General features: G+C 38.7%; 1 protein-coding gene across 2 annotated transcripts in view; it reads left to right on the top strand.

The window, feature by feature from the left end:
* Positions 1-17390, top strand: part of LOC124162187 (brain tumor protein) — a 176395-nt gene extending 159005 nt beyond the window's left edge. For both annotated transcript variants that reach the window (XM_046538619.1, XM_046538620.1), the window contains one exon: positions 164-17390. In XM_046538619.1, the coding sequence (XP_046394575.1) occupies positions 164-1972 (1809 nt within the window). In that variant the 3' untranslated portion in view covers positions 1973-17390. The remainder of the gene's footprint in view (positions 1-163) is intronic.
* The last annotated feature ends 3640 nt before the right edge of the window (positions 17391-21030 follow it).

Genomic DNA, 21030 nt, shown 5'->3' with positions numbered 1-21030 from the left:
AGTGAATATCTTAAACTTTGTATATAATATTGACCATTTTTGCTTTACTTTCTATGGCATACTCTTTTTTTAGTTAAATTAAGTTTTCATGTTTTTGTGATCTACCACATGCTCTTCATGTATTCATATTTGCATATCAAAGTAAATATTGCCATTTTTGCAGGTGCAGTACCACAAGGCCCAGAATGAAATAAACGAAACATTCCAGTTCTACCGATCAATGATTGATGAGCGTAAACAGGACCTATTGAAAGAGCTAGAGAGTGTATTCAATGCTAAACAGATCTCATTGTCAGTGTTTGGACAGAAAGCCCAGGAAACAGTGGACAAAATATATCAGACATGCGAATTCATAGAGCGACTCATAAAGTATGCATCTAACACTGAGGTGCTACTGTTTAAGAAGATATTGGATGATAAACTGCAGGCTTATCTGAGTGGGGCACCGGATGCTTCCCTTTTGCATACAGTGACAGATCTTGAGTTTGTTTCCAACTATCAGGCTATTCAGGTTGGAGTCCGCAACACTTTTGGATATGTGCGTTCTTCACCAGATCTCCCGGTTGGTCCTAGCAAACAGCCACCAATAGCTAGACCGACCAATGGCACACCAAACTCAACAAATCATGCCAACGGGGCCAGCGTATCAAACATGAATGGTGTCGGCAATGCGACCAACGGTATTCACAGTCCACTGAACGGTGTTGGTGGGGTTGGATTGAACGGCGTTCTTGAGCGTCCGTACACGAATGGACTTGTCTCGTCGTTTGAAAGTACGCTCATCTCGAAGCGCTTCAGCTCTGGGGCCAACAGTCTTGGTCCCTTCTCTGCCACACTTGGAGATCTAAACCTGAATGTGCTCAATCCTTATGAGAAGTGGTCAAATGGGGGTGGGAGCAGTGGTAATGGAGGCGTTGGTAGTGGTGCTGACTGCATCTTTCCCAATGGTGTTGGCAACAGTGGGGTGGGTCTGAATGGGGGCGGAGACCACTTTCCGATGCCTGGGGGTCCAGGGAGTGGGCCGGGTGCCATTGGAGCAGGAAGTGGCAGTGGGGGCAGCAGTGGAGACCCGATGCTTGACCTAACATCCAAGCTAATGTCCTCTGCTACCATATTCCCTCCCAAATCCCAGATTAAGCGGCAAAAGATGATCTACCATTGCAAATTTGGCGAGTTTGGGGTATTAGAGGGTCAGTTCACGGAGCCATCAGGGGTTGCGGTCAATGCTCAGAATGACATCATAGTCGCGGACACAAACAACCACCGCATTCAGATATTTGACAAGGAGGGTCGCTTCAAGTTCCAGTTTGGTGAATGTGGGAAACGTGATGGCCAGCTTCTTTACCCAAACCGTGTGGCAGCAGTCAGGACGTCCGGAGATATAGTGGTGACGGAGAGGTCGCCAACGCACCAGATCCAGATCTACAACCAGTATGGCCAGTTTGTGAGGAAGTTTGGGGCCAACATTTTGCAGCATCCCCGAGGTGTCACTGTTGATTCCAAGGGTCGCATAGTTGTGGTGGAATGTAAGGTGATGCGTGTGATCATCTTTGATCAGGGTGGCAACGTCCTTCAGAAGTTTGGCTGTTCAAAGCATTTGGAGTTCCCGAACGGTGTGGTAGTGAATGATCAGCAGGAGATATTCATCAGTGACAATAGGGCCCACTGTGTAAAGGTGTTCAACTACGAGGGCACATACTTGCGGCAGATAGGTGGGGAAGGTGTGACCAATTACCCGATTGGGGTGGGCATCAACGCAGCTGGTGAGATCCTCATTGCAGACAACCACAACAATTTCAACCTCACCATCTTCACCCAGGAGGGCGTGCTGGTGTCAGCGCTAGAGTCCAAGGTGAAGCATGCCCAGTGCTTTGACGTGGCTCTGATGGATGACGGATCAGTGGTGCTTGCATCGAAAGACTACCGCCTGTACATCTATCGGTATGTGCAAGTTCCACCCATTGGGCTGTAAGGAGTGGATCCCACTGCCTCCCCCTCTCTTATAATTCCCCAAACTACCCCAACGCAATCCACCCCTTCTTACGAGGAGGCTGTCTTCCCAGTGGCATCTTCCGCTACTTGTTGATCTGTCTCTATCAGTCCTCTAAAGTAGGGGTTCGAGAGAAAGAAGTGTCAACATCACTCGAAAGTGTGAATAGCGCCATTTTTTTCCTTCCCAGTATTCAAATGGGCGTTACTTGAAAGACCAAGAGAATTAGTAGAGGGAATGAAATAGTGCGATGGGACACTTCATTCCTGTGTGTTTTTTTTTTGGGTGTCCAGGTCAAAGACTTAATGAAGCCGGCTGTTTTAATTCGCTCAGAAGTGTGTGTACGTGTTGGCATACGGAAAGACTATCGCGTGTCGGACGGAGATAGAGAGACCACTTGCCCTTCCTGGCTGAGTTAAATAACCCTTGCCTTGTGGGCCAACCCATCTCATTAATTCATTCTCGCATTCCTCACCTTCTCTGTTGCCCACCACCGACAGAGAGAATCGGTGGGGGCGGTTGTTTTCCATTTGGCACAAACCCCTGATGGATGCGCCTAACCTAGCCTCAAAATGGACGTTTCCCATCAGGGATGTGCTACCGTTATTGTTGTTGTAATTAAGACATATCCCTCTAGGTATGTTCCACCAAAAGGCCTCCCCCTTTCTTACTCCTCGATGTTAAATACTTAATTCTATCGATATTGAAGGAAAAAGGCTTAACTGAGAATGTCTTTGCGCAAGGATGTAGAGGGAAGACTTTTTTAAGATTGTTTTTATTTAATTCGCCTAGTGTCTGGCGAGGCCACAGGCGTGCGATCTCAGTGGACTGACTGAAATGCGCACCCTACTTAAAAAGATTTTCCCAGTAGGGGAGAAGGTGGAAGTGAGTGAAATCATTTGAATAATATAGCGACCATTCCTTACACTTTCGTTTGTGCATTTTTAAGAGGAGTGGTTTGTGCAAGTTAAGCTGTTGTTGTGTATTCTAGTTCATCTAATGCTGATTTCTTCCCTTGATATATTAATATAGCTAGTTTTGTATATTGTATCATGTTAATAACTCATGAAAAAGGCTCTGCGAATAGTTCTAAACGAAACATTACTTGGCTCAAAACAGCACGCTGATTAGGCGTGGATTGGAGTAACTTTGATGAGTCTGCAATTTTTTTTATTATATTTTCATGCTTGGAAATGGCCAATGGGTTTTGACCAAACTTTCATCCAATTAGAGTCACTCACTTAACAGGGAAAAAATGGTGCCGAGCCATGTTGTACAGTTCTGGCATGAATTCAAGCACCTGTTTCATATAAGCTCTATTTTTAATATACGTGTTTTTTGTGCTGTTTTGTGACATTGTACAAGTAGATAGAGGTACTAACAGTGAACTGTTTTATACATTTAAGAAATCCAAAGAATCATTAGAAGGCAACACTGTTACATATTAACCTTTTTTTTAAACTGCTTCAATCCATTTTAAGAGCAGTGTTGGCTTTCCTTTGTTATATCTTCTGTCCTGTTAATTCCTCGAGATTTCATATGCATCCTAGTCACTTGTAGGTGTGAGTACGACGATTTAACCATCCCATGACGTCATTTCAAACTATCCTACGTCCGTGCTACACTATTATTATTGCTTATTATTAATAATGTTTCAGTTTTTTTTTATTATTTAAGTTTGATGGATGTACATGGATTGGTGCTTAAGGTGTGGCATCCTTCTTGTAATGTTATGTTTATGCTGCCTAAGTTTAAGATAGATGCAGGCTCCCTGTGGAGACTTACCTTTGTTGTGAAATTGAAAAGCTATTCTTAAATTAGTTATCTCGTGAAAGCCTGATTGGCGGGAAGATTTATATTATTGTTGGCTTTAATGTGAAACTAACATCTTATTTTTTATGTTGACCAGGAAAGAAATAGTGCATTTTTCAAGTGCCATTTTACTTTGTTTTAATCATTACGTCTTCACTGGAGTCTTGCCCATATGTTCTTGGCCAACATTTATTTTGATCTTAGCAATATTTATCGGTTTTTATTTATTCATGTTTGCTTTTCTTTTTATATAATGCAGGCATCTCTTAATTTTAATTAAGGGTGATAGTTGTTTTTTTAAAGTATAAATGTTTCCTTCTGGTTTTTATGCAATTTGTGCACAGTTGTTTCACTTATGTAACAGGCTCTTTTGTTGTGCAAAGAGATTAGGTCATTTTTGTGGTTGACATGGGCATTAGGTCAATCCTGATGTTCAAGGAAGGAACAGTTTTGATTCTATTGAGCCGTTTGATTGCATTTGTAAATTATGAAGTGTCCTGCTATAAATGAATGTATGTTTGTTGTTTTTATAATATTTCAATAAGTTTTGCTGAGATTTTTTTGTTTTCAGTTATTTTGTTGTAACTTCTTTTTATTAAAGACGGCCCTTTTCTTAGTGTTGCGAGACTCAAATTATTTTTTTTGTTCATCCCCAAGCGCATTGTTATTAGTATCTCTTGCAGAGTACAAAAGTCTTGAGAACATCAACAGTCTATAAAATAAGGGTCAGGAAGATTTCGAGGATATAGAGAGCTGTAAAGGATTTGAGTTAGGTGGAATGGGTATCATGCCTAAAAAATTTTCTATGGATTGACAGGCATTTCTAAACATGAGAATTGGCCTGGATAATTCTGTTTCAAGTAACATGCAGGTTGCTTCAGAATGAGTTCACGAGCAGAAAAATCATCCTGGCCCTTGAAGACTGCTAGCCAGTGGAGTAGAAAGCAAACTCCTAAATGAATATTCTGTTCTTGAAAACTCATTTCTCCATGGGTTAATATGTTACTCCTATACACATCACCTCAAGGCACAGAAACATTTGAGAAGCCTTGTGATTTCTGCAAAGCAGTTGTTCATCCCTTGATGTCAGAACACCACTGGTTGTGTTTGCCAGTCTGACTTACTCTATTACTTGTCAGGCATAATGATCTCGTCATTAATCTGCAGTTCACAGGATGACTTCTGTTAAATGATTATTAGTAGTTATGGCTATGGAGTCATGCAGTTGCCAAATTTGAATTTTTAGTAGATGATGCTCAAGAATGACGCTTCTTAGTAAATTTTATTACCAGTTTTGTTGAACTAAAGCCAAGTGTTTTGGCTTAAGTACCTTTGTGACTACTCAGCAGCCACTGTAATATGCCTGTTTTGGAGCATTTGTTTCCAATTTATAAGGGAAGCTTTGATGATTTCTGTTTACTTCGAAGTTGCACCAAAAGTCCCTTTGCAGTCCGTCAAAATCCTCACATATTTAGATCAAACGTAGTACAAACTGTCAAAATTGATTTGTTTGCCTTTACTGTGCAGATTTATTTTAATTAGAATTGTGATGTGTTGTGGCTTGTGAAAAAAAGGGAAAGACTGATCTGGAAAATTACATACCATGTTGCTATTTAGCTATTTTCTTAATTTTATCCTTGTGCTGCAAATTGTATTAGTCTTTCCCACTATCCCTCTATGCTCTCTTATTCCATGTGTTGCTTCACTGTCAATGTCTTATGTCAAAAGCTGAATGGATTTCAAAATTTATACAATATGCCTGTCTTTCCATTGCGCGACCACCAATTTTCTCAGGCATTGAACAAATGCAGCTGCAGAAGGATGTAATCCCATTTGATCATCTGCTTTTTAGTCTGTCCATTATTTAATTTGTATAATATACACATGCAATCAAGACATTGTTTGTGAAAGTACAGGTGGATGTTGGTTTACCTTCATTGAAGTCAATTAATTTAGGGATCATTATATATATGTATGCTAAATATATACATATATATATAACATATATATTAATATAAAACATCCATGGGTGTACATAGCTTTTCCTGCTTTTGTAATGCAAAGTGCTCCGTGGACTTCTTGTATATATTTATTACATTATTCTTAAGGGATATAAATATAAATATACTACACAGCTTTGATGTAACACGATATTGCAGTTCTGTGTTAGGCGGTGAAATATTTTTGCATCATCTGCGGTAGCGTGACTTAATTGAAAAATGCATTCTTAATAAAGATAAGAGATTAACGTTTGATATGATAAGATACCCATTGCGTCTTCAGTGGCAAGGAAACTTTCTGGATATTCACTAGTGTGACTGTTTTATCATATTTTGCGAGTATGGACAGCTGAGATTTTCCACTTTTGAGAATGGGTCTGGTGTGAGCAGGGATATCCCTGAAGTGAAGTGATTTCCTTGCGCTGTGAGGATTTGAAGCCTACTCATCCGGGTGGGTCATGGCTTTTTTGAATCTTAGAATTTAACTTAATGATAGCCTCCCTTGAAAAAATATCCATGAGCTAGTGATTTTTTGAGGACTTAATCTCTTCATAATCCACCATTAATTTTGAGGACCAATGAGAAATGTAGGCTAATGATTACCTAATTAGAATTGATGAGGGTTGTATTGAATGGCAGGGGTAACTCATCCCACTCAAGTTTCAATGATGAGATCTATGCTCTAGTTGTTTGCCTGTTGGCGTACAATGGAGTAGAGCGTAGGAATCGTGATGTGGCAAAAATAGTAAAATCGGAAAATCATAATGGAAGGAGATTGGAATTCTGAAGACCAGTAGTAGGTTCAGGTGATAAGAGCACTATGATACTGCGAACAGCTTCTAGTGTGAGAGATAGATCTGATCATGGAGTATTTGACAATTGACCATTTGTCGCTCATAGGAGTCTCCCTCAGTTGTCAAATGTTCTATGTATCCCTCTTTGTCGAGAAAAAATAATGCTGTTATATCCTGGGTCTGCCTTGGATTGTGGCCCTCAGAATTATGAAGTACACATCCAGACAGAGTAGTAATGAGGTGATAGGTATTCACGTCTACCGCATGTGATGTGTAGATTTTTCGAACCATGTATATGATTTTTGGCCAAGCTTTTTTCCATTAGTTTTCAAGGCATGGAACATTCCAGCTGAATAATGTGGCTAGGCATTGGTTACGTGATGCAATAATTTTTAATCTTCCACAATAGCCAGTTTAGTCGAGACGTTTCTCTTTGAGGAGGAGACATTGTTTACTGTCTTGTTCGATATTTTAAATAAGCTGCGGATCTCACTCGTCTAAAAAGAAAACCCAACTATTTCAGCAATGTTTTAGTATATGGTCCTTGGGGGGAATATAAATATTTGAGTGGCAAGTATCGAAAAAAAATATGTTGTTGATAATTTTGTCTCGAGGAATATGTTGTGTGCATGTGAATGTAGAATTGTGTGTATGCGTGCATTCGATTTCACTGGGTTTTGCTCATGTTGTTGTAGTTTTGGATGTCAAATCTTATCAAGATGGTTAGATTTTTTAATGAAAATACTTGGGAAAAAATAGCAAAAACACCAACAAGAGTGGTTGGTGCACTGCCTGCATGAGTGCGCAAGCCTTGTTTAAAAAGTGAGCACCACCAATTTTACATGCCATTGACAGAAAAATGGATAACTTCTGTTGACAGTTTGCTCTTGTACAAGTTTATTTCTTTGTGTGTAACTGTACATTTATAAAAACCAGACTGTGATCGTTGGAATTGCCTTCCCGCCATGATTGAAGAGTTTTATTCAGTCCTTAGTGGCATGTTTTAAAAATGTCTCATTTTTTTGTAGCACTTACTAAATGCCAAAATTTTTGATCAATCAAATGCTAAGAGTCGCTAATTTTGAATGTGTAAAAATTCTTCCAAGTGCTCGCTTTTTGACTTGTGGCTGATGACTATTTGAAAGAAATTAATCTATTGCTACCTCTATACAGAATCTCCGCTGGCCATGATGGGGGTTGTGAGTGAACAAATTGAAGAGTGGGTTGATGCAGTCAATTGATGCCCCTCAGTCAAATTTGCTTTATGTTCACTTTGCAACCCCTGATGTTAAAAGAAACTTCATTTTCTCATTCCATTCTCTTCCACCTCTCCTCTATCAAAATAACTCCCATTTAGGGACACAAACTTTTCACTTGGGAAAGTAAATCACCTTGCTCACAGGGATGTGTGAAACAACTGCCTGGGTACTGTCAAACAATATTCTCACGTGCGTGAGCATTTCTAAAATGACTTAATGCATTAAAAAGGGCAATTATTTTGGTTTGATCCCATTTCTTCCCTAGTGTACTCAACCATTGCAAAAGGTTGTTTGTTGTTAATGTGTTGTTTATTCAATAGTGAGCTATGTAAAATATACTGAGTTCCCAGTGAGAACAATACAAAATAATTATCCTGGGTCGTTACCTGTATTATCCCAACTTGTTTCTTACATGAATAGGCATTTCTGTCGATCATAAGTTAAATGGGGAGTTCAGTGGAGGCTAATAGTGTCTCCTGTTTTTTAAAGGTCACTTGTATAACTGCTGTTACCCACCATTTTTTATAAAAAGCACTCCGATGGCTCCGATCCCTATGAGGGATAGTGGACCAATCACATTGGACAGGATTTTTTGTCCGAGTCTTTCTCGGCATTTCACAAACAAGCAAACGGGTCTCCACAAACAGAAGTTATGTATTACGAAATTTATTTTAATCTTGCAGTTAAAGCAGTAGCTCCACAGTTTTTAACAAATTGCAATCATCCTCCAGACCGCCATGTTTTAGAGCATTTAACACCGTAGGGTACAACTCAAATCCATTTCAGCTCGTTAAAGATTTTTGAAAGTAAAAGGAATATCAATGGATCTTTTTTCTGATGCTGCTCGTAACACATGCGATATATTTTCTTGGACCAAAACAGAATGAAAAAAGGAATCCATGTGAGTCTCTACGCCTATTTTTTTAAAGACTTCTCTGGTATCTACTTCTGTTAACTATGACGAATTAAATATGTATACCGATTTGCACGCATACACACAACTACTCTGATGAAGTAAACTATTCGTTAGTACCGTTTTCCGGTTCTTGCGACCTCCATTGAAATAGTCGACCCAGATCTCACCAGGAAGCATTACCCGAAAAACCGGTAATTCAAAATACAGTGCCTCAAAACTCATTTTATCAAATCAACGGCAGGAATTTTTCATCAAGAACACTTAACATAAATCAGCTCTCTTTTTTTAGGATTGAATTAAAATCCTTTGTCCCTCTCACTGTTCAGTGACATGTTAAATGTACCTAAGAGAAGGTCTATCCACAACCATTTCTGTAAGCTCACCATGCACCCAGGTTATTGCATTTGAAAACATAACATGATACCGACTAACTTAAGTGTAAGCTCTTAATTTCGGAGAGTTATATTATTAAACTGTCGCCAGTTCCATAACTGCCAAATGGACAAGTTTTTTCAAAGTTGGCTCTGATGAAGATAGTTTGGATATTTATTAGAAAAACTACGTGCTGATGGTTGGGTTGCCTAGCAGCCTCTTGGTGTTGAGTTATTTATATGCAGTACTGCTCCGAGTCAGGTCATTTGTAATTGTAGCCTATTTTAGTGGATGGTCAAATCGCAAAATCTCCCAAAAACTTGTATAGAAAAAAATGTCCCTCCTGGTGGGAGTATTAATATTTGTCGTTAAATAACTGGCTCTGTGCCAACCAGCCTCAATGGAAATGTTCAAAATGTTAAATATATGTCCCCACAACCACTCTATTCAAACGAGCATTTGCACACTATGCCTCGTATGTTTTCTTGTGCACACGAGAAGAAATTTAATATGTTGAAATATCCATTATTTTGTGAGCCTGAAAGCACCGTAGAGACTCAAGAATTTCTGTACCTATTCCTCCTCATAAGGAAATATTTTTGTCTTGTGCATTCCCAGTTAAAAAAAAAACACGTTGATCTATTGCATAAGGTCTATAAATACCAAACTTATTCAACAGCCAATGTACAATTTAATGTTGTTTTCTTGAAACTGTTTGAAAGAATTTTTCAGCATAGGCTTCGAGTATTATAAACTGTACATAATGTTGTGAGGCATTTATTCAACCAGCATGCGTTGTTTGTTTTTTCCTTCTTTGGAAAGAAAAAAATTCACATCGCAAATTCATTATCGTATTAGCAGAATGTTCATACGTTAAAAAACCCGTACAAACAACCCAGCAATCTTTCCCAGTGTCCCAATCTAACGGTATTTTCGAGGAGTTCATCGGGCTTTAAATAATCATAGTAATAATGTTGTATTGTTGTCTGCTCATTATTAATATTTAAGAATAATTATGAATATATATATATTGTGTAGAAAAGGTTGCCAGCCTTTTCTTATAAAGGATGGCGCCCTTTTAATCTCCGGATTCATTAACTTCTCTCTTTTTCCTAATGACTTAAACCTCGTGTTGAGTATGCATTCAAGTTAGGTACTCGTCGGCAGGAGACGTGTGTCTGTCTTTGGTGGCCATTTTTGCGAGCGAGCCATAGCTAGTGGCGCCCTCCTCTTACTGCCCAAAACTTTTGAAATTAAAATCCACTGGAGACCTTAATTCAATAATCTTCCCTTAAAACTTTCTCTTCATCTGGCGTGTGTATGTGGCCCTCAAAAGATTCAGGGTATATAAGGAGAAATAAATCGTAGGTGCTTGACAGAAAGGGGAGATGTATTGCTTTCACGTGTAGTGGGCCAAGATGTTAATAGATTATATTTAAACAAAAGTTGTGAGCGGCGCTTTGTGTGTGGTAGGTAGCAAGCAGACTTAACCGAAAACATTTTAAGTAGTGGTCAATGATGTTCGTGCGTCTGAATGAAAGGGTTGTCACGTGAAAATTTCCGAGTGTAGATAGGTGGAATGTTTTTTTTCCATTGCGCTGATGCATTGGTAACTGTACAATGGTGGCGGAGGAGCGTTTTAAAAATAGGATGACGTCTGTGAAGTGTGATTTATTGTGCTGTGGAAGTCAGTGCTAGGAAAATTATGTGGTGCCGCTATGACCCCTAATGAGACAAATATCGGCGGCCGGACACCTTTTTTAAGCGTATTTTCACGATGGGAGATACTCAATAGTGGATTTATGAAACGTGAACGGTTGGAGTAATGCAAATAGAAGTGTGCGTATACCGGACATAACCAAAAGTGAATTGGAGAAAGCTCAGTTTTGTGCTCAACTGGAGGAAGTAAACTGTTTTTCTTCTTGGAGTTTCCGGGATAGGGTGGGAAAGAAAAAAAAAGTTTACCAGGGATTTTTTTTACTCAACAGACTTGATGATAGCCGAACGCGAATTCAATTCGTGAAGGTAGGAATATTTTCTCGCGTGCTGGGAATAACTAGGATAACTCCCCGTTGTGGAGTTTTCCGAAGGGTGGGAGGAAGATATATCCGGCCTTTTTTTCGGGGGGAAAAACAGTGTGCGTTCGTGACGCCAATTTGAATTCAGAAGTGTGCGGTTTTACGAAGGGAAGAGCAAAACTTGTGAGGTATTGAGCGGTGAGGGAAAATATTTCTTAAAAAAAGACCTCTTCTGTCTATACTACGATGACCGTTCCCTTAACGAAAATCCGTAGGCAAGGCGTTTCCATGAACCTTCGCTCCTGAGGAAATTGGATATCAAGAAATGATTGAAATAAAAATGTCATTTTGGGAAAGGAAGAGAAGGTTTCGCACATGGTTTACTGTTGGACTTGTTTATATAAAAAAAGAAGATAATTGTTTTTCTTACCTACCGACTGACCGTATATATAAATATATATTTATGTGTAACCCCCTTCCCAGTTGTTGTTATTGTGTGTGGTATACTGTGGTACAAACAATTGCGGCACTTGTGCAGGTGTTTCGCCGACGGGGGAGGAGAAAAAAGTAATTTTTTTGGTTCGGAGGGGAGAAATGGGTTGGATTTTTAAAAATATAATGTGAAATGCTGACCGTGGAAGTAAATTCGCGAGTGTGAGGTGAAAGTAGTGGGTTGGTAGAGGAATGGGTTTTATAGGAAGGTGGTAGGTAGGTTAAGCGCGGGAAGCAGGCGGAAGAAGCCGAGCATGTGGGGTGATGCGTATTGATTTGGTTGTGAAGACAACGGTTGATGGTGACTAAGATGGTGATGATTTTTTTTGGACGTTGTGATTTGGGTGAGGGAAGAGTACAGGGTCTCGCCGCGAATCACTGGGAGAATTCCGTGAAAGAAAGAGCAGAGAAATTGGATTTCAAGGAAGAAAAATATGGTCGAGGTCTCGCGTTTATAAGGGTTTTTTCTCGCGATGCGGAGTGCGTGGTTTTTTTGTCAGTGTTGCTAGTCCTCGTCTGTTGCCGCTGCTGTTTTTTAGAGCTCACATTGATGAATCACATTTTGCCTACGAATTTGTCACATTTCGTCCAGTCGTTGAATATTAAGAAATGAGCGTTTTTTCATAGCACAAAGTTAATTATTGCGACCGCTATTATTGAAGATATTCTGTAAAGCGATGAGGAGTTTAATTATTGTGTAAGCGTTAGTGTTTTTGTCGTCATAGTTTGTAGGCAGCTTCTAGTTGTTTACCATTTTTCCATGAAGCACAATTTTGTTTTTCTTTCATTATTTTTTACTATTAAATAGTGTGTTTTAAGCTTATTTATTTCTCTTAGCATTCCCTTAACGACTCAAAGCATAGTTAGGTCGAGTTTTACTTTAATAATATTACTAATTATATATAGTGTTTTCAATGCTTCGTTAGTGATGTAAGTTCGTCTTGTATTTTGGTTGATGTTGAGAGTGCCGAGTTTTATATATAAATATACCTAATTAAAAAGATAAGACCTTTAGCTTGAGTGTAGCACTTGAAATCTTACACACAGTCAAGAACCTCCGATTACCATAACCAGATTCGCGGTATGAGGGGATTATGTTGAAAAGCACAGTATTACTGTGTTTGTGATGGATGGTGATATTGAGATACATGCGACAAAAAAGCCCTGTGTACTGGTGATCTTAACTGCGCGAAATTTGAGCTTCCTAAATAATCATCGCGAAACGAGCGTTTTAGCGACTTAAATCGAGAAAGTGTCCCTCTCCTAATCCACTCTGCACACTTGTGACACTTAAAAATATATAGCGTTGTAATAAGGAATTCCTTTTTGAGAAATATGCTAATGAAGAACTATGCGAGAAATTCCCCCATTCCACCAAATTGCCATTTCAGATTAGTGACTTTTTATTGTTGATTACTCACAATATAGCCAATATTTTGTACTGAAAAAAAGTGTGGAGCGTTTTAAATGTAAAGGTCTTTGTACTATTTGTAGTTCGATATGGTTAGGTCAAATCGTGACATATCCTAATTATAAAAAAAGAAAAGTGAAAGGACGATGATGATAAGTATAGGTCCCTATAACCACCGTGTAGGTTTTTTTTTTTCAATTTCATCCACCACATTTTACCAACCACCTTCCCATAATTCCCCTCCCTACCATCCTAGACTCAATCCCATCCACCCCTAAGTGAAATCATACCCCATTTCAAGCACACATAGGGTATGCGTTGATTGCAAACTGTAAAAAATCGAGAAAAAAATTTCTACATTGTAATGAAGTTAGGTAGCTGCTTGAGTAGATCTTGAATGCTTTTGCTGTGTAGTTACTTTCGTTGTAGGTTTATATGATTGGGCGTGTGGAGACACTTAAAAAAAAGCTGGAATGTCCCAAATGAGGAAGACAAAATATTGAGTAAAAATGATCAAGTATCGTAAAAGAGTACTGGAGCCGTAATTTCGCAATGGCTCAACTGCCTCGTAGCCAAAAAAATACCCTCAATTCCACCCCACCCTTTTTTCCCCTCCCCTATCGAGAAAAACCTATGCCACATTTGATTTTTTTGTAACCTATCCGTCGCAAGCCTCGGGGAGGAGTTATAAGCGCGGCCATGAACGAATTCGTGCTCTGTCGCCGCCGAACCTAGTCTCGTCGCGGTGCGTTTACGAGTGTGATTTGGCAAAATTTGTTCAACACCTTGAATCTTCCAATGAACACCTCGGTTGTCTTCCGGGGTAGAAGTCCTCCTTTTCAATTTCCGGTCGGGAGAGAAATTTTGCATGTGGTGGCTATCAAAAATGCTTGGACGTTTCCATGAGTTTTCGAAAAAAATTAAATACTTGAGGCCCTCCTAACTAACGGGAAATGTCCTCCTCGGGGTACCTATTGTAACCGGTTGTCGGCGGCGAGTTGGCAAAAAAAAGAAAAACAAAAGGAGACGTGAAATGAGGCATTTTAGAATGGGTGTAGTTCGATTGTTATCTTTAGGCCTACTTCACTCAAACAAAAGACTGATATGCATTATAAAAAAAGAAATGGGATATTTGCTCTCATTTTTGGTATGTTTAAGGGAGTTAATATGTAAGTGGATAATGTGTATAAAAAGAATTTTCCCTGTCGAGCGGAAAAAGATTTTTTTTTATAAAACACGAATAAAAATACCTAAATATCATGAAGTCGGAGGTAAATTGTTTTGAAATCTTTCTTAACTTTTTTATTTTCTAAAGTCTTGTTTTCGGGGGCCATCATTGTTGATGATTTTAATTATGAAAAAAGCATACTTTGATCAATTGAACGAGAAGTCTTTTTAACTATGATTCTTAACTTTACTGAAGTAACAAAAGATTTTGGAAGCAAGCCTAACCCGTAGTTCAGCTCTGGGGTCCACTTTTAAAAAATTTCCTCGTGTCGTAAGGAAAAATAATTGTATCTCGATGAATCGCTAATCAACCCTTCTTTCCCCTGTCTTTCAATGAGCATTTTCTCTGGCCTGCTAGGAGGGTAGTAAGGTAGTGGTGGTAAAAAGTGTGCATTATATTACAAAAGAGTGATCTGGTTTTACCTTAAGAGCCTGAAGACTGCCCAATAATACGCGGGGCTGATCAAAGCAATGAATGGTACAGGGCATTCTTTCGCCTGCCCAAGTCTTAAAATGCTGTAGTCGCCGTTGAAGTATGAAAGAGAAGCATTACTTTATCTTGCCATCCGAGCTTGTCGGTTTATTGTGTTAGGCAATCGATTGTGTATACGGGAAAGTGTTCAGATGTCTTGAAATAGATTGGCAAAATTGAAACAAGTACTGCATCAATTCCTCACTGAAACAGCAATCTTTTTTTATATGAAAGAATAATTGTTCCAAGTAGCCTTAATGAAAAAAATGAACGTTGATCAATTTCTCATGTGTATGAAGAAAATTATCACTGTTAACCACACCATGAAGCAGTGGACAATAAATTGTGTTACTTGCGAGGGAAATTTTCAAGTTGTTACTATATGTCGTGGTATTTATGAGTGGTGTTTTACAAGAAAAAGAAATATTTAATAGCCTTGACGCGATTATATTGTTTTTGATCCTCGTCAGAGGTAGGTTGTGTTCAATTTGAATGATGGCGAACATATAACACTCCCGCATCCTTAAGCCCTCGGCCTGTCTACTGGGGAGGACTTTTGCCACGGAGTCGAGAACTTGAAGTGAAGGCAAAAGGACCTCTGCCAAGTGCGGGTCTAAACAGGGCCTTGTCCCCACGCCCCCAATGTGTGCTGACACCGTGGTACATGAAACAAGGCATTGGTTATGATGTAGCTTCCATACGCAGCCGTCATTTTTATTCTCACGGAGAAAATTTTTGTTGTGGAAAAATTTTCGAATTGTTTTAGATGGGATTTGTGGTACTTGAGCTTTTGAAGTGATCAACATTCTAGTAAATGCATAATGCTTGAAAGACTACACTAATTTTTTTATGTACTGGTAAGTCAAAAGACTAAAGTTTGTAAAAAAGTGTATGAAGGGGACTGAGTGAGATAGTAGTTCCTTGGCTTGGATTGTGTGTGCTATCAGTATTTTATCTCTTCATGACCGATTGTTTTTTTATATTTATAACCTACCATAAGTTTGCTCCAACACACGGTTATTATGTGATTTCCGAATGCTAAGTGCTGTTATATTCTTTAATTCTATATGATCTGGCAGAACATTCCAAAGACAATGTTGGTCCTGTTAAAAAGTAACCCGCACTGTAATTATAAAGAAAACTGGAATTTGTGTTGTATAATTAAAAAATGTGGTATTGAAATGAATTTTTAAAAAAGAGGTAACCGTTAATGATGAGGGTGTGCATATGTTTAATTTTGTATTCTCTCAATGTGGAATGGTTCAAAGTAGTTTTTGTCCTACTCTGATTTTTTAAATTTTTTTGTCAGAAGTTTCTATTTTTCCATAGGACATTTCTTGTTAACTATGTGTGCCTAGTCATAGCTTTCAGGTGAATTTTACCACGTAAAATATTGAGCGTGTTGTGCGGTTTCTCTTGATGACCGTCGCAACGTTGTTAGTCGCGCGACTTATCCTGGCCATTTTTCCGCCATACCCCATTGATCACAAGCCTTCCTAACATCTCACCGCTAGGCCCCCGTCAAGTAGGGCACGATCCCCTTGTGTCGTGTGCCCGCAAACTGCAAGAGAAACGAAGAAGAAAGTTGTATGACCTAAACCTTGAATGGTTGGACTCAGTCCTGCCAACCTTGTCCAGATGCACCTTTCTTTACCCCCACTCTCTTAATATCCCCATCCTTAAAAAAAAAACAAAATGATCATCCCTGTAACGTAAGCGACGGAGTAAACAAGAGCCAATGTGCGCGTGTGTGTGGACGGAATCTGTGGCCCCCCTGTGACGAACACGTTCAAAGCACAAAAAGGTCGAGGGCCTCAAAAAGCGTAGTGCACGACGAAAAGTGGACCCAATACCCCTCTTCTCCTGCAGGGATGCCAACTCCCCGGATACTTGTGTGTGTGATGAGAGCTCAGGAGAGAACACGTGTGTAACAAAAAAAGGATGATTTCTCATCACTTTTTAAAATCTAAAATCTCCTCGAAGGTTAAGAGAGGGAGGCATACTTGGTCATTTTCGTCGCTGCCCGACGCCTTCCTAAACGACCAACAGATGCAATTTTTTTTTAATGGGGACCTGATGATTTGTTGTTTTAGATAACCTAGTTATGAAAATTATAAAAAAAATTATAAATATTGAGAGGGCCCTCCCGTCTCTTATACAAGTCAATATTCAAAATTTTGTGTTGTTTTCAAACGACAGGGAAATTGTTTTATTTTTAATTGTTTTTAATGATATAAAAAAGTCTCGGAAGGCGGCTGCTATGTAAGTAAAAAATACGTATGATGATGGTGTATTAAGCTCTCTGGTGTATCGGCCGTGAGGCGCAGTTTGATCGCTAAGATTGGATGGTTTTGTGCGCATCCAATGAGCAAATCGCGTCTCAGAAAAAAAAGGTTCCAAACTATTAAAGGAATGGAAAAAATGAACTACACTTCCGTGGCTACGGTCCATCCAGCATTTTCTCTTGTGTTGAGAGTTGTCATTATTATTTCTTTTTACTTTTTTAAGTGCATTAATTTATGAGAAAATAATTTTGAAACAACGTTTTTAATGTCTTTCATATCAGTTTGTTAAGAGTGTATTACGATGATGGTATTCAATAAAATATTTTGTTTGCTTGAAATGGTAAAAAAACAATGCATTTTCTTTTCTCATCACTGTCATATTCCCCTTGATTACTCCTGCTGTGTATTGCGCAGCATTATTAGTATTACGTGGTATGAAGTGCCTTCAGTTAGAAAGCTTAGTTGTTCAATTGTTAACTTTTGCTCAACTCAATACTGACAAAAGCTATCATAAGTACAGAGTAAATATAAACAAGAGCGCTCAAGTTAGATGCGCAGTAATAAAAAACATTGAATCCAGCATTGGAACATCAACCTCAGTATCACTAAGGGAAGTTAAAAACATTAGAAGTACTTTAAATAGATTTCATGTAAATATCTCATACTTCTTCCTAACTAATTTACGAGGATGTGATTTCCAAAAGATGTAAACTACATGAAAACATTTTGGTAGTCATCTATCAGTCTAATGACGATGCCTCGCATTTTGACATTTGTCACACGCGGAGAAGTCGGTTTCCCCTCTTGTACATTTACTCTCGGAACATAATTGTGTGTGGAAATTTATATGGAGGATTCCTTTAATCTTTTAACGCCTGTTTCCATTGTGAGTTAACCTTGACAGTAGTGGAGAATCTAAGCAATAAAGTTTTTGAATAATTGTATTTCAGTTACTGCTTAAATTTTGATTTAATGGAAAGGCTTCTCTTAATATTGTTTGTGTTTGGTAGTGAACGTTAATGAGCCGAAGTCCTTGAACTCCTTAGTTATTGAAAAAATATTAAATTATGAAGGCACCAACGTAATTTTGAAAAGGTCTCTCTATATCCCAGCTGTGGTGCTCTGGAATATGAAATACAGCTGCGATGCGTTTCGTCGTGGGTCTCGTGCTGAGGAGCTACCCAGGTAAGTGAAGTTTTTTGTCGTGTGAAGTAGTTCTCATTTGTTCCAAACGAAAATGCAGCCCTAAGATATTACACGCAATATTTACTTTTATAAATCTCGTTTAGTTTTTAACACTGAATCTCAAGTTTGAGTTAGGCTCGTGGTTCAGTAATTTGCTATTAGCAAAGGGTTCAGAGTGAAAGTCCCGTGTTATTATCTACACTTACACGATGCCCTACGAGTCACCTCTAGGGTGTTTGGCAGGGGTGATCAATCACCAGTATGCAAGAATATCCCCTCGTGCACACCACACATGTGCAGATGACTCACATGCTACCATATCCTACTTATGAAGGCAACGTACCTGTAAAAAATCCTGTAAGAAATATTAGAAAAGTTCATGAACATGCATTAAGGAATTCATTAGCTGGGAAGCTACCCTATTAGTCGACTAGCCTATTTTTAATTGTAAGTCCTAACAGTGGCACTACAGTTCCCCATTGATCGCGGAAAATACTATGCGGTAAATCTATCCGTTCTGCAGTCTTATCTACCTTACGAAGATATGGGAGTAATGCATGTAATTTTTGGATCTAGAAAAATGCTCATTCATGAAATAGCGGCTTGATTATAAATTCAGTATGTTCATGAATATTGATCTGCTTAATTATAAATTAGTCTACTCAGGAATCTAATGTAGACATGGGGATCGAGGGTTAGAATTTATTGTTTATTCTGGGCTTTCTTGTGTTTATTTACTCCTTGTAATGATCAAATTTGCATTCAACTCAGTTAGCGAAAGCCCATGATGTCGATACGATTGTGCTCCTGCTTTGCCATGTGAATTAGTTCGTAGCTGGTGGAGTGACTGCAGAACATGGTGGTATTATGTAAACGGTGGAGTACTAATAGCTGATTTTTGAACTCTGAGAGATTTTGTGTTGATGTGCGCAGTTTTCTGTTGCCTAATTACATAACTGTCATTTAAGTCATGTAATTGGCTCACAAAAACTGCATGCAATTTATTTAATTGGTATGTATACAATTTATCATCCTGTCATGTTAATATGGGGTTTGAAATGCTAACATAAGAGTTCTGTTCCTAAAGCAGCCTCATTGATAAAAATGAAATTAATAATACTTGCCATATGACTAGAAGTATAGTAGAAACTAAGCTGTGGACAGTTAGAGAAATAACTTAAGCCTAATTGTGCACCTTAGTTGCCAGCTGTTTTTTCCAACCCTTTTAGCAGTTTATACCATGATGAATTCTTAAATAGAAACTTTCCGTTTTCATCAGTAATTTTTAACAATGTCATCACCACTTTAGGTTGCTATTGCGTGCCCGCCACTAACGACATTGGTACATTTACATAATACCCTGTAAGCCACCTCTAGGGTGTTTGGCAGGGGGTGATCAATCACCAGCATGCAATAATATTCCCCCATGCTCACCACACTCAAAAAACATTACGCATACCTACTGAAAAATTAAACTACCGCATTCATTCGAAGGCAAAATTTGCGAACTACTCATTAAGGATTTCTGCCAATAAAGCTAGGACACACAAAGTATGCTGTTAGAAATAATAAGAGAATTCAGATACATGCATTAAGGTATACATAAGTTAGTAAATTACAGTTGAAGACATCTAATCTATTTGTGGTATACGTCAGACACTCAGCGGTTCCATGATTACTCATATATACTCAAGTAGACTTGGTAAATGATAATCGGGGCCGTATGTATTATTGAACATCTACATACTACCTTTGGAGCAACCTCAATGGTGTTTGGCATAGGGTGAGTATACACCAAAATGTAGCTTGCAGTCGCTACGTCTTCGTAGTCCTCAAAAAATAGGCCACAACAAATGCTAGCAGGCGGTGGAAGCTCTCAACGATTGTACGTAGTTCATTGCAAGTTCATTACAAACATGAGAAAAAAGTAAAGTGGATGAATATCCATGCAGCTGCATACAACTAGTGAAAACCGGAAACAAGGACCAATAAACCCAAACCAGGAGAGGGAAATGGAAGAAAATTTTGACGTCCATCGCATTATTATTGCATTTCAAATACATGTAGGTGCGTGAATTTACACGCATGCATCTATATGCATGTGGTTAATAGGATGCCTCGTTTTGCCACTTGCTTTAAATAGTGAATCGTTATACCCGGCAAAAGTTGCGTACCCGGATGGGTATTACAAATAAGATTCTTTCCATATCGGTTACTATCATCTGTTCGCTAATTAGCTTTAAAATTTAGAAATTTTTAGCGGAAAACGATACCAATTATTATAATAAATTTGGTTCGAGCGAGCACTTTTTTGCAATGGAGTATGATTTTGGAGTTAAGTTGCTGTTTTAAGACCAAATACGTCAGCTATATTGCTTTTAGTTTTCGAGAAAATGACCTTTTATGGTGTCCCCGAAAGTAATTATGGCAACGCGTAACTAGCTATAGTCATCCAACTTCTTCACCTTTAAATATAAATAGAGAACTAGTAGCGCTTTTTAAAGAAGCCTACTCGCTAGTGTTTCTGGGACGAATTTTTATTCTTTTGTACCAGATAAAACGAATATCGGGTAATCGTGATCTCTGCAAACTAGTATGTTCTCACTAGTAAATAAGGAGTACAAATATCGAAAAAAATCACATCCTATTTTTTTTATTTCTGCATTCTCTTCGGGTTTTCACCGCGTCCATTGGGTTTTGGCGACCACAGTTTCGCTGGCATTGCAGTCAGCGTCTTCAGGTCACAGGACGGACGCGGTGAAAACCCGAAGAGAATGCAGACATCATCTAATCAACG

Source organism: Ischnura elegans, chromosome 7 (genome assembly GCF_921293095.1).
Source record: "Ischnura elegans chromosome 7, ioIscEleg1.1, whole genome shotgun sequence".
Taxonomy (NCBI): domain Eukaryota; kingdom Metazoa; phylum Arthropoda; class Insecta; order Odonata; family Coenagrionidae; genus Ischnura; species Ischnura elegans.
This window is presented reverse-complemented; position numbering and strand designations above follow the sequence as displayed.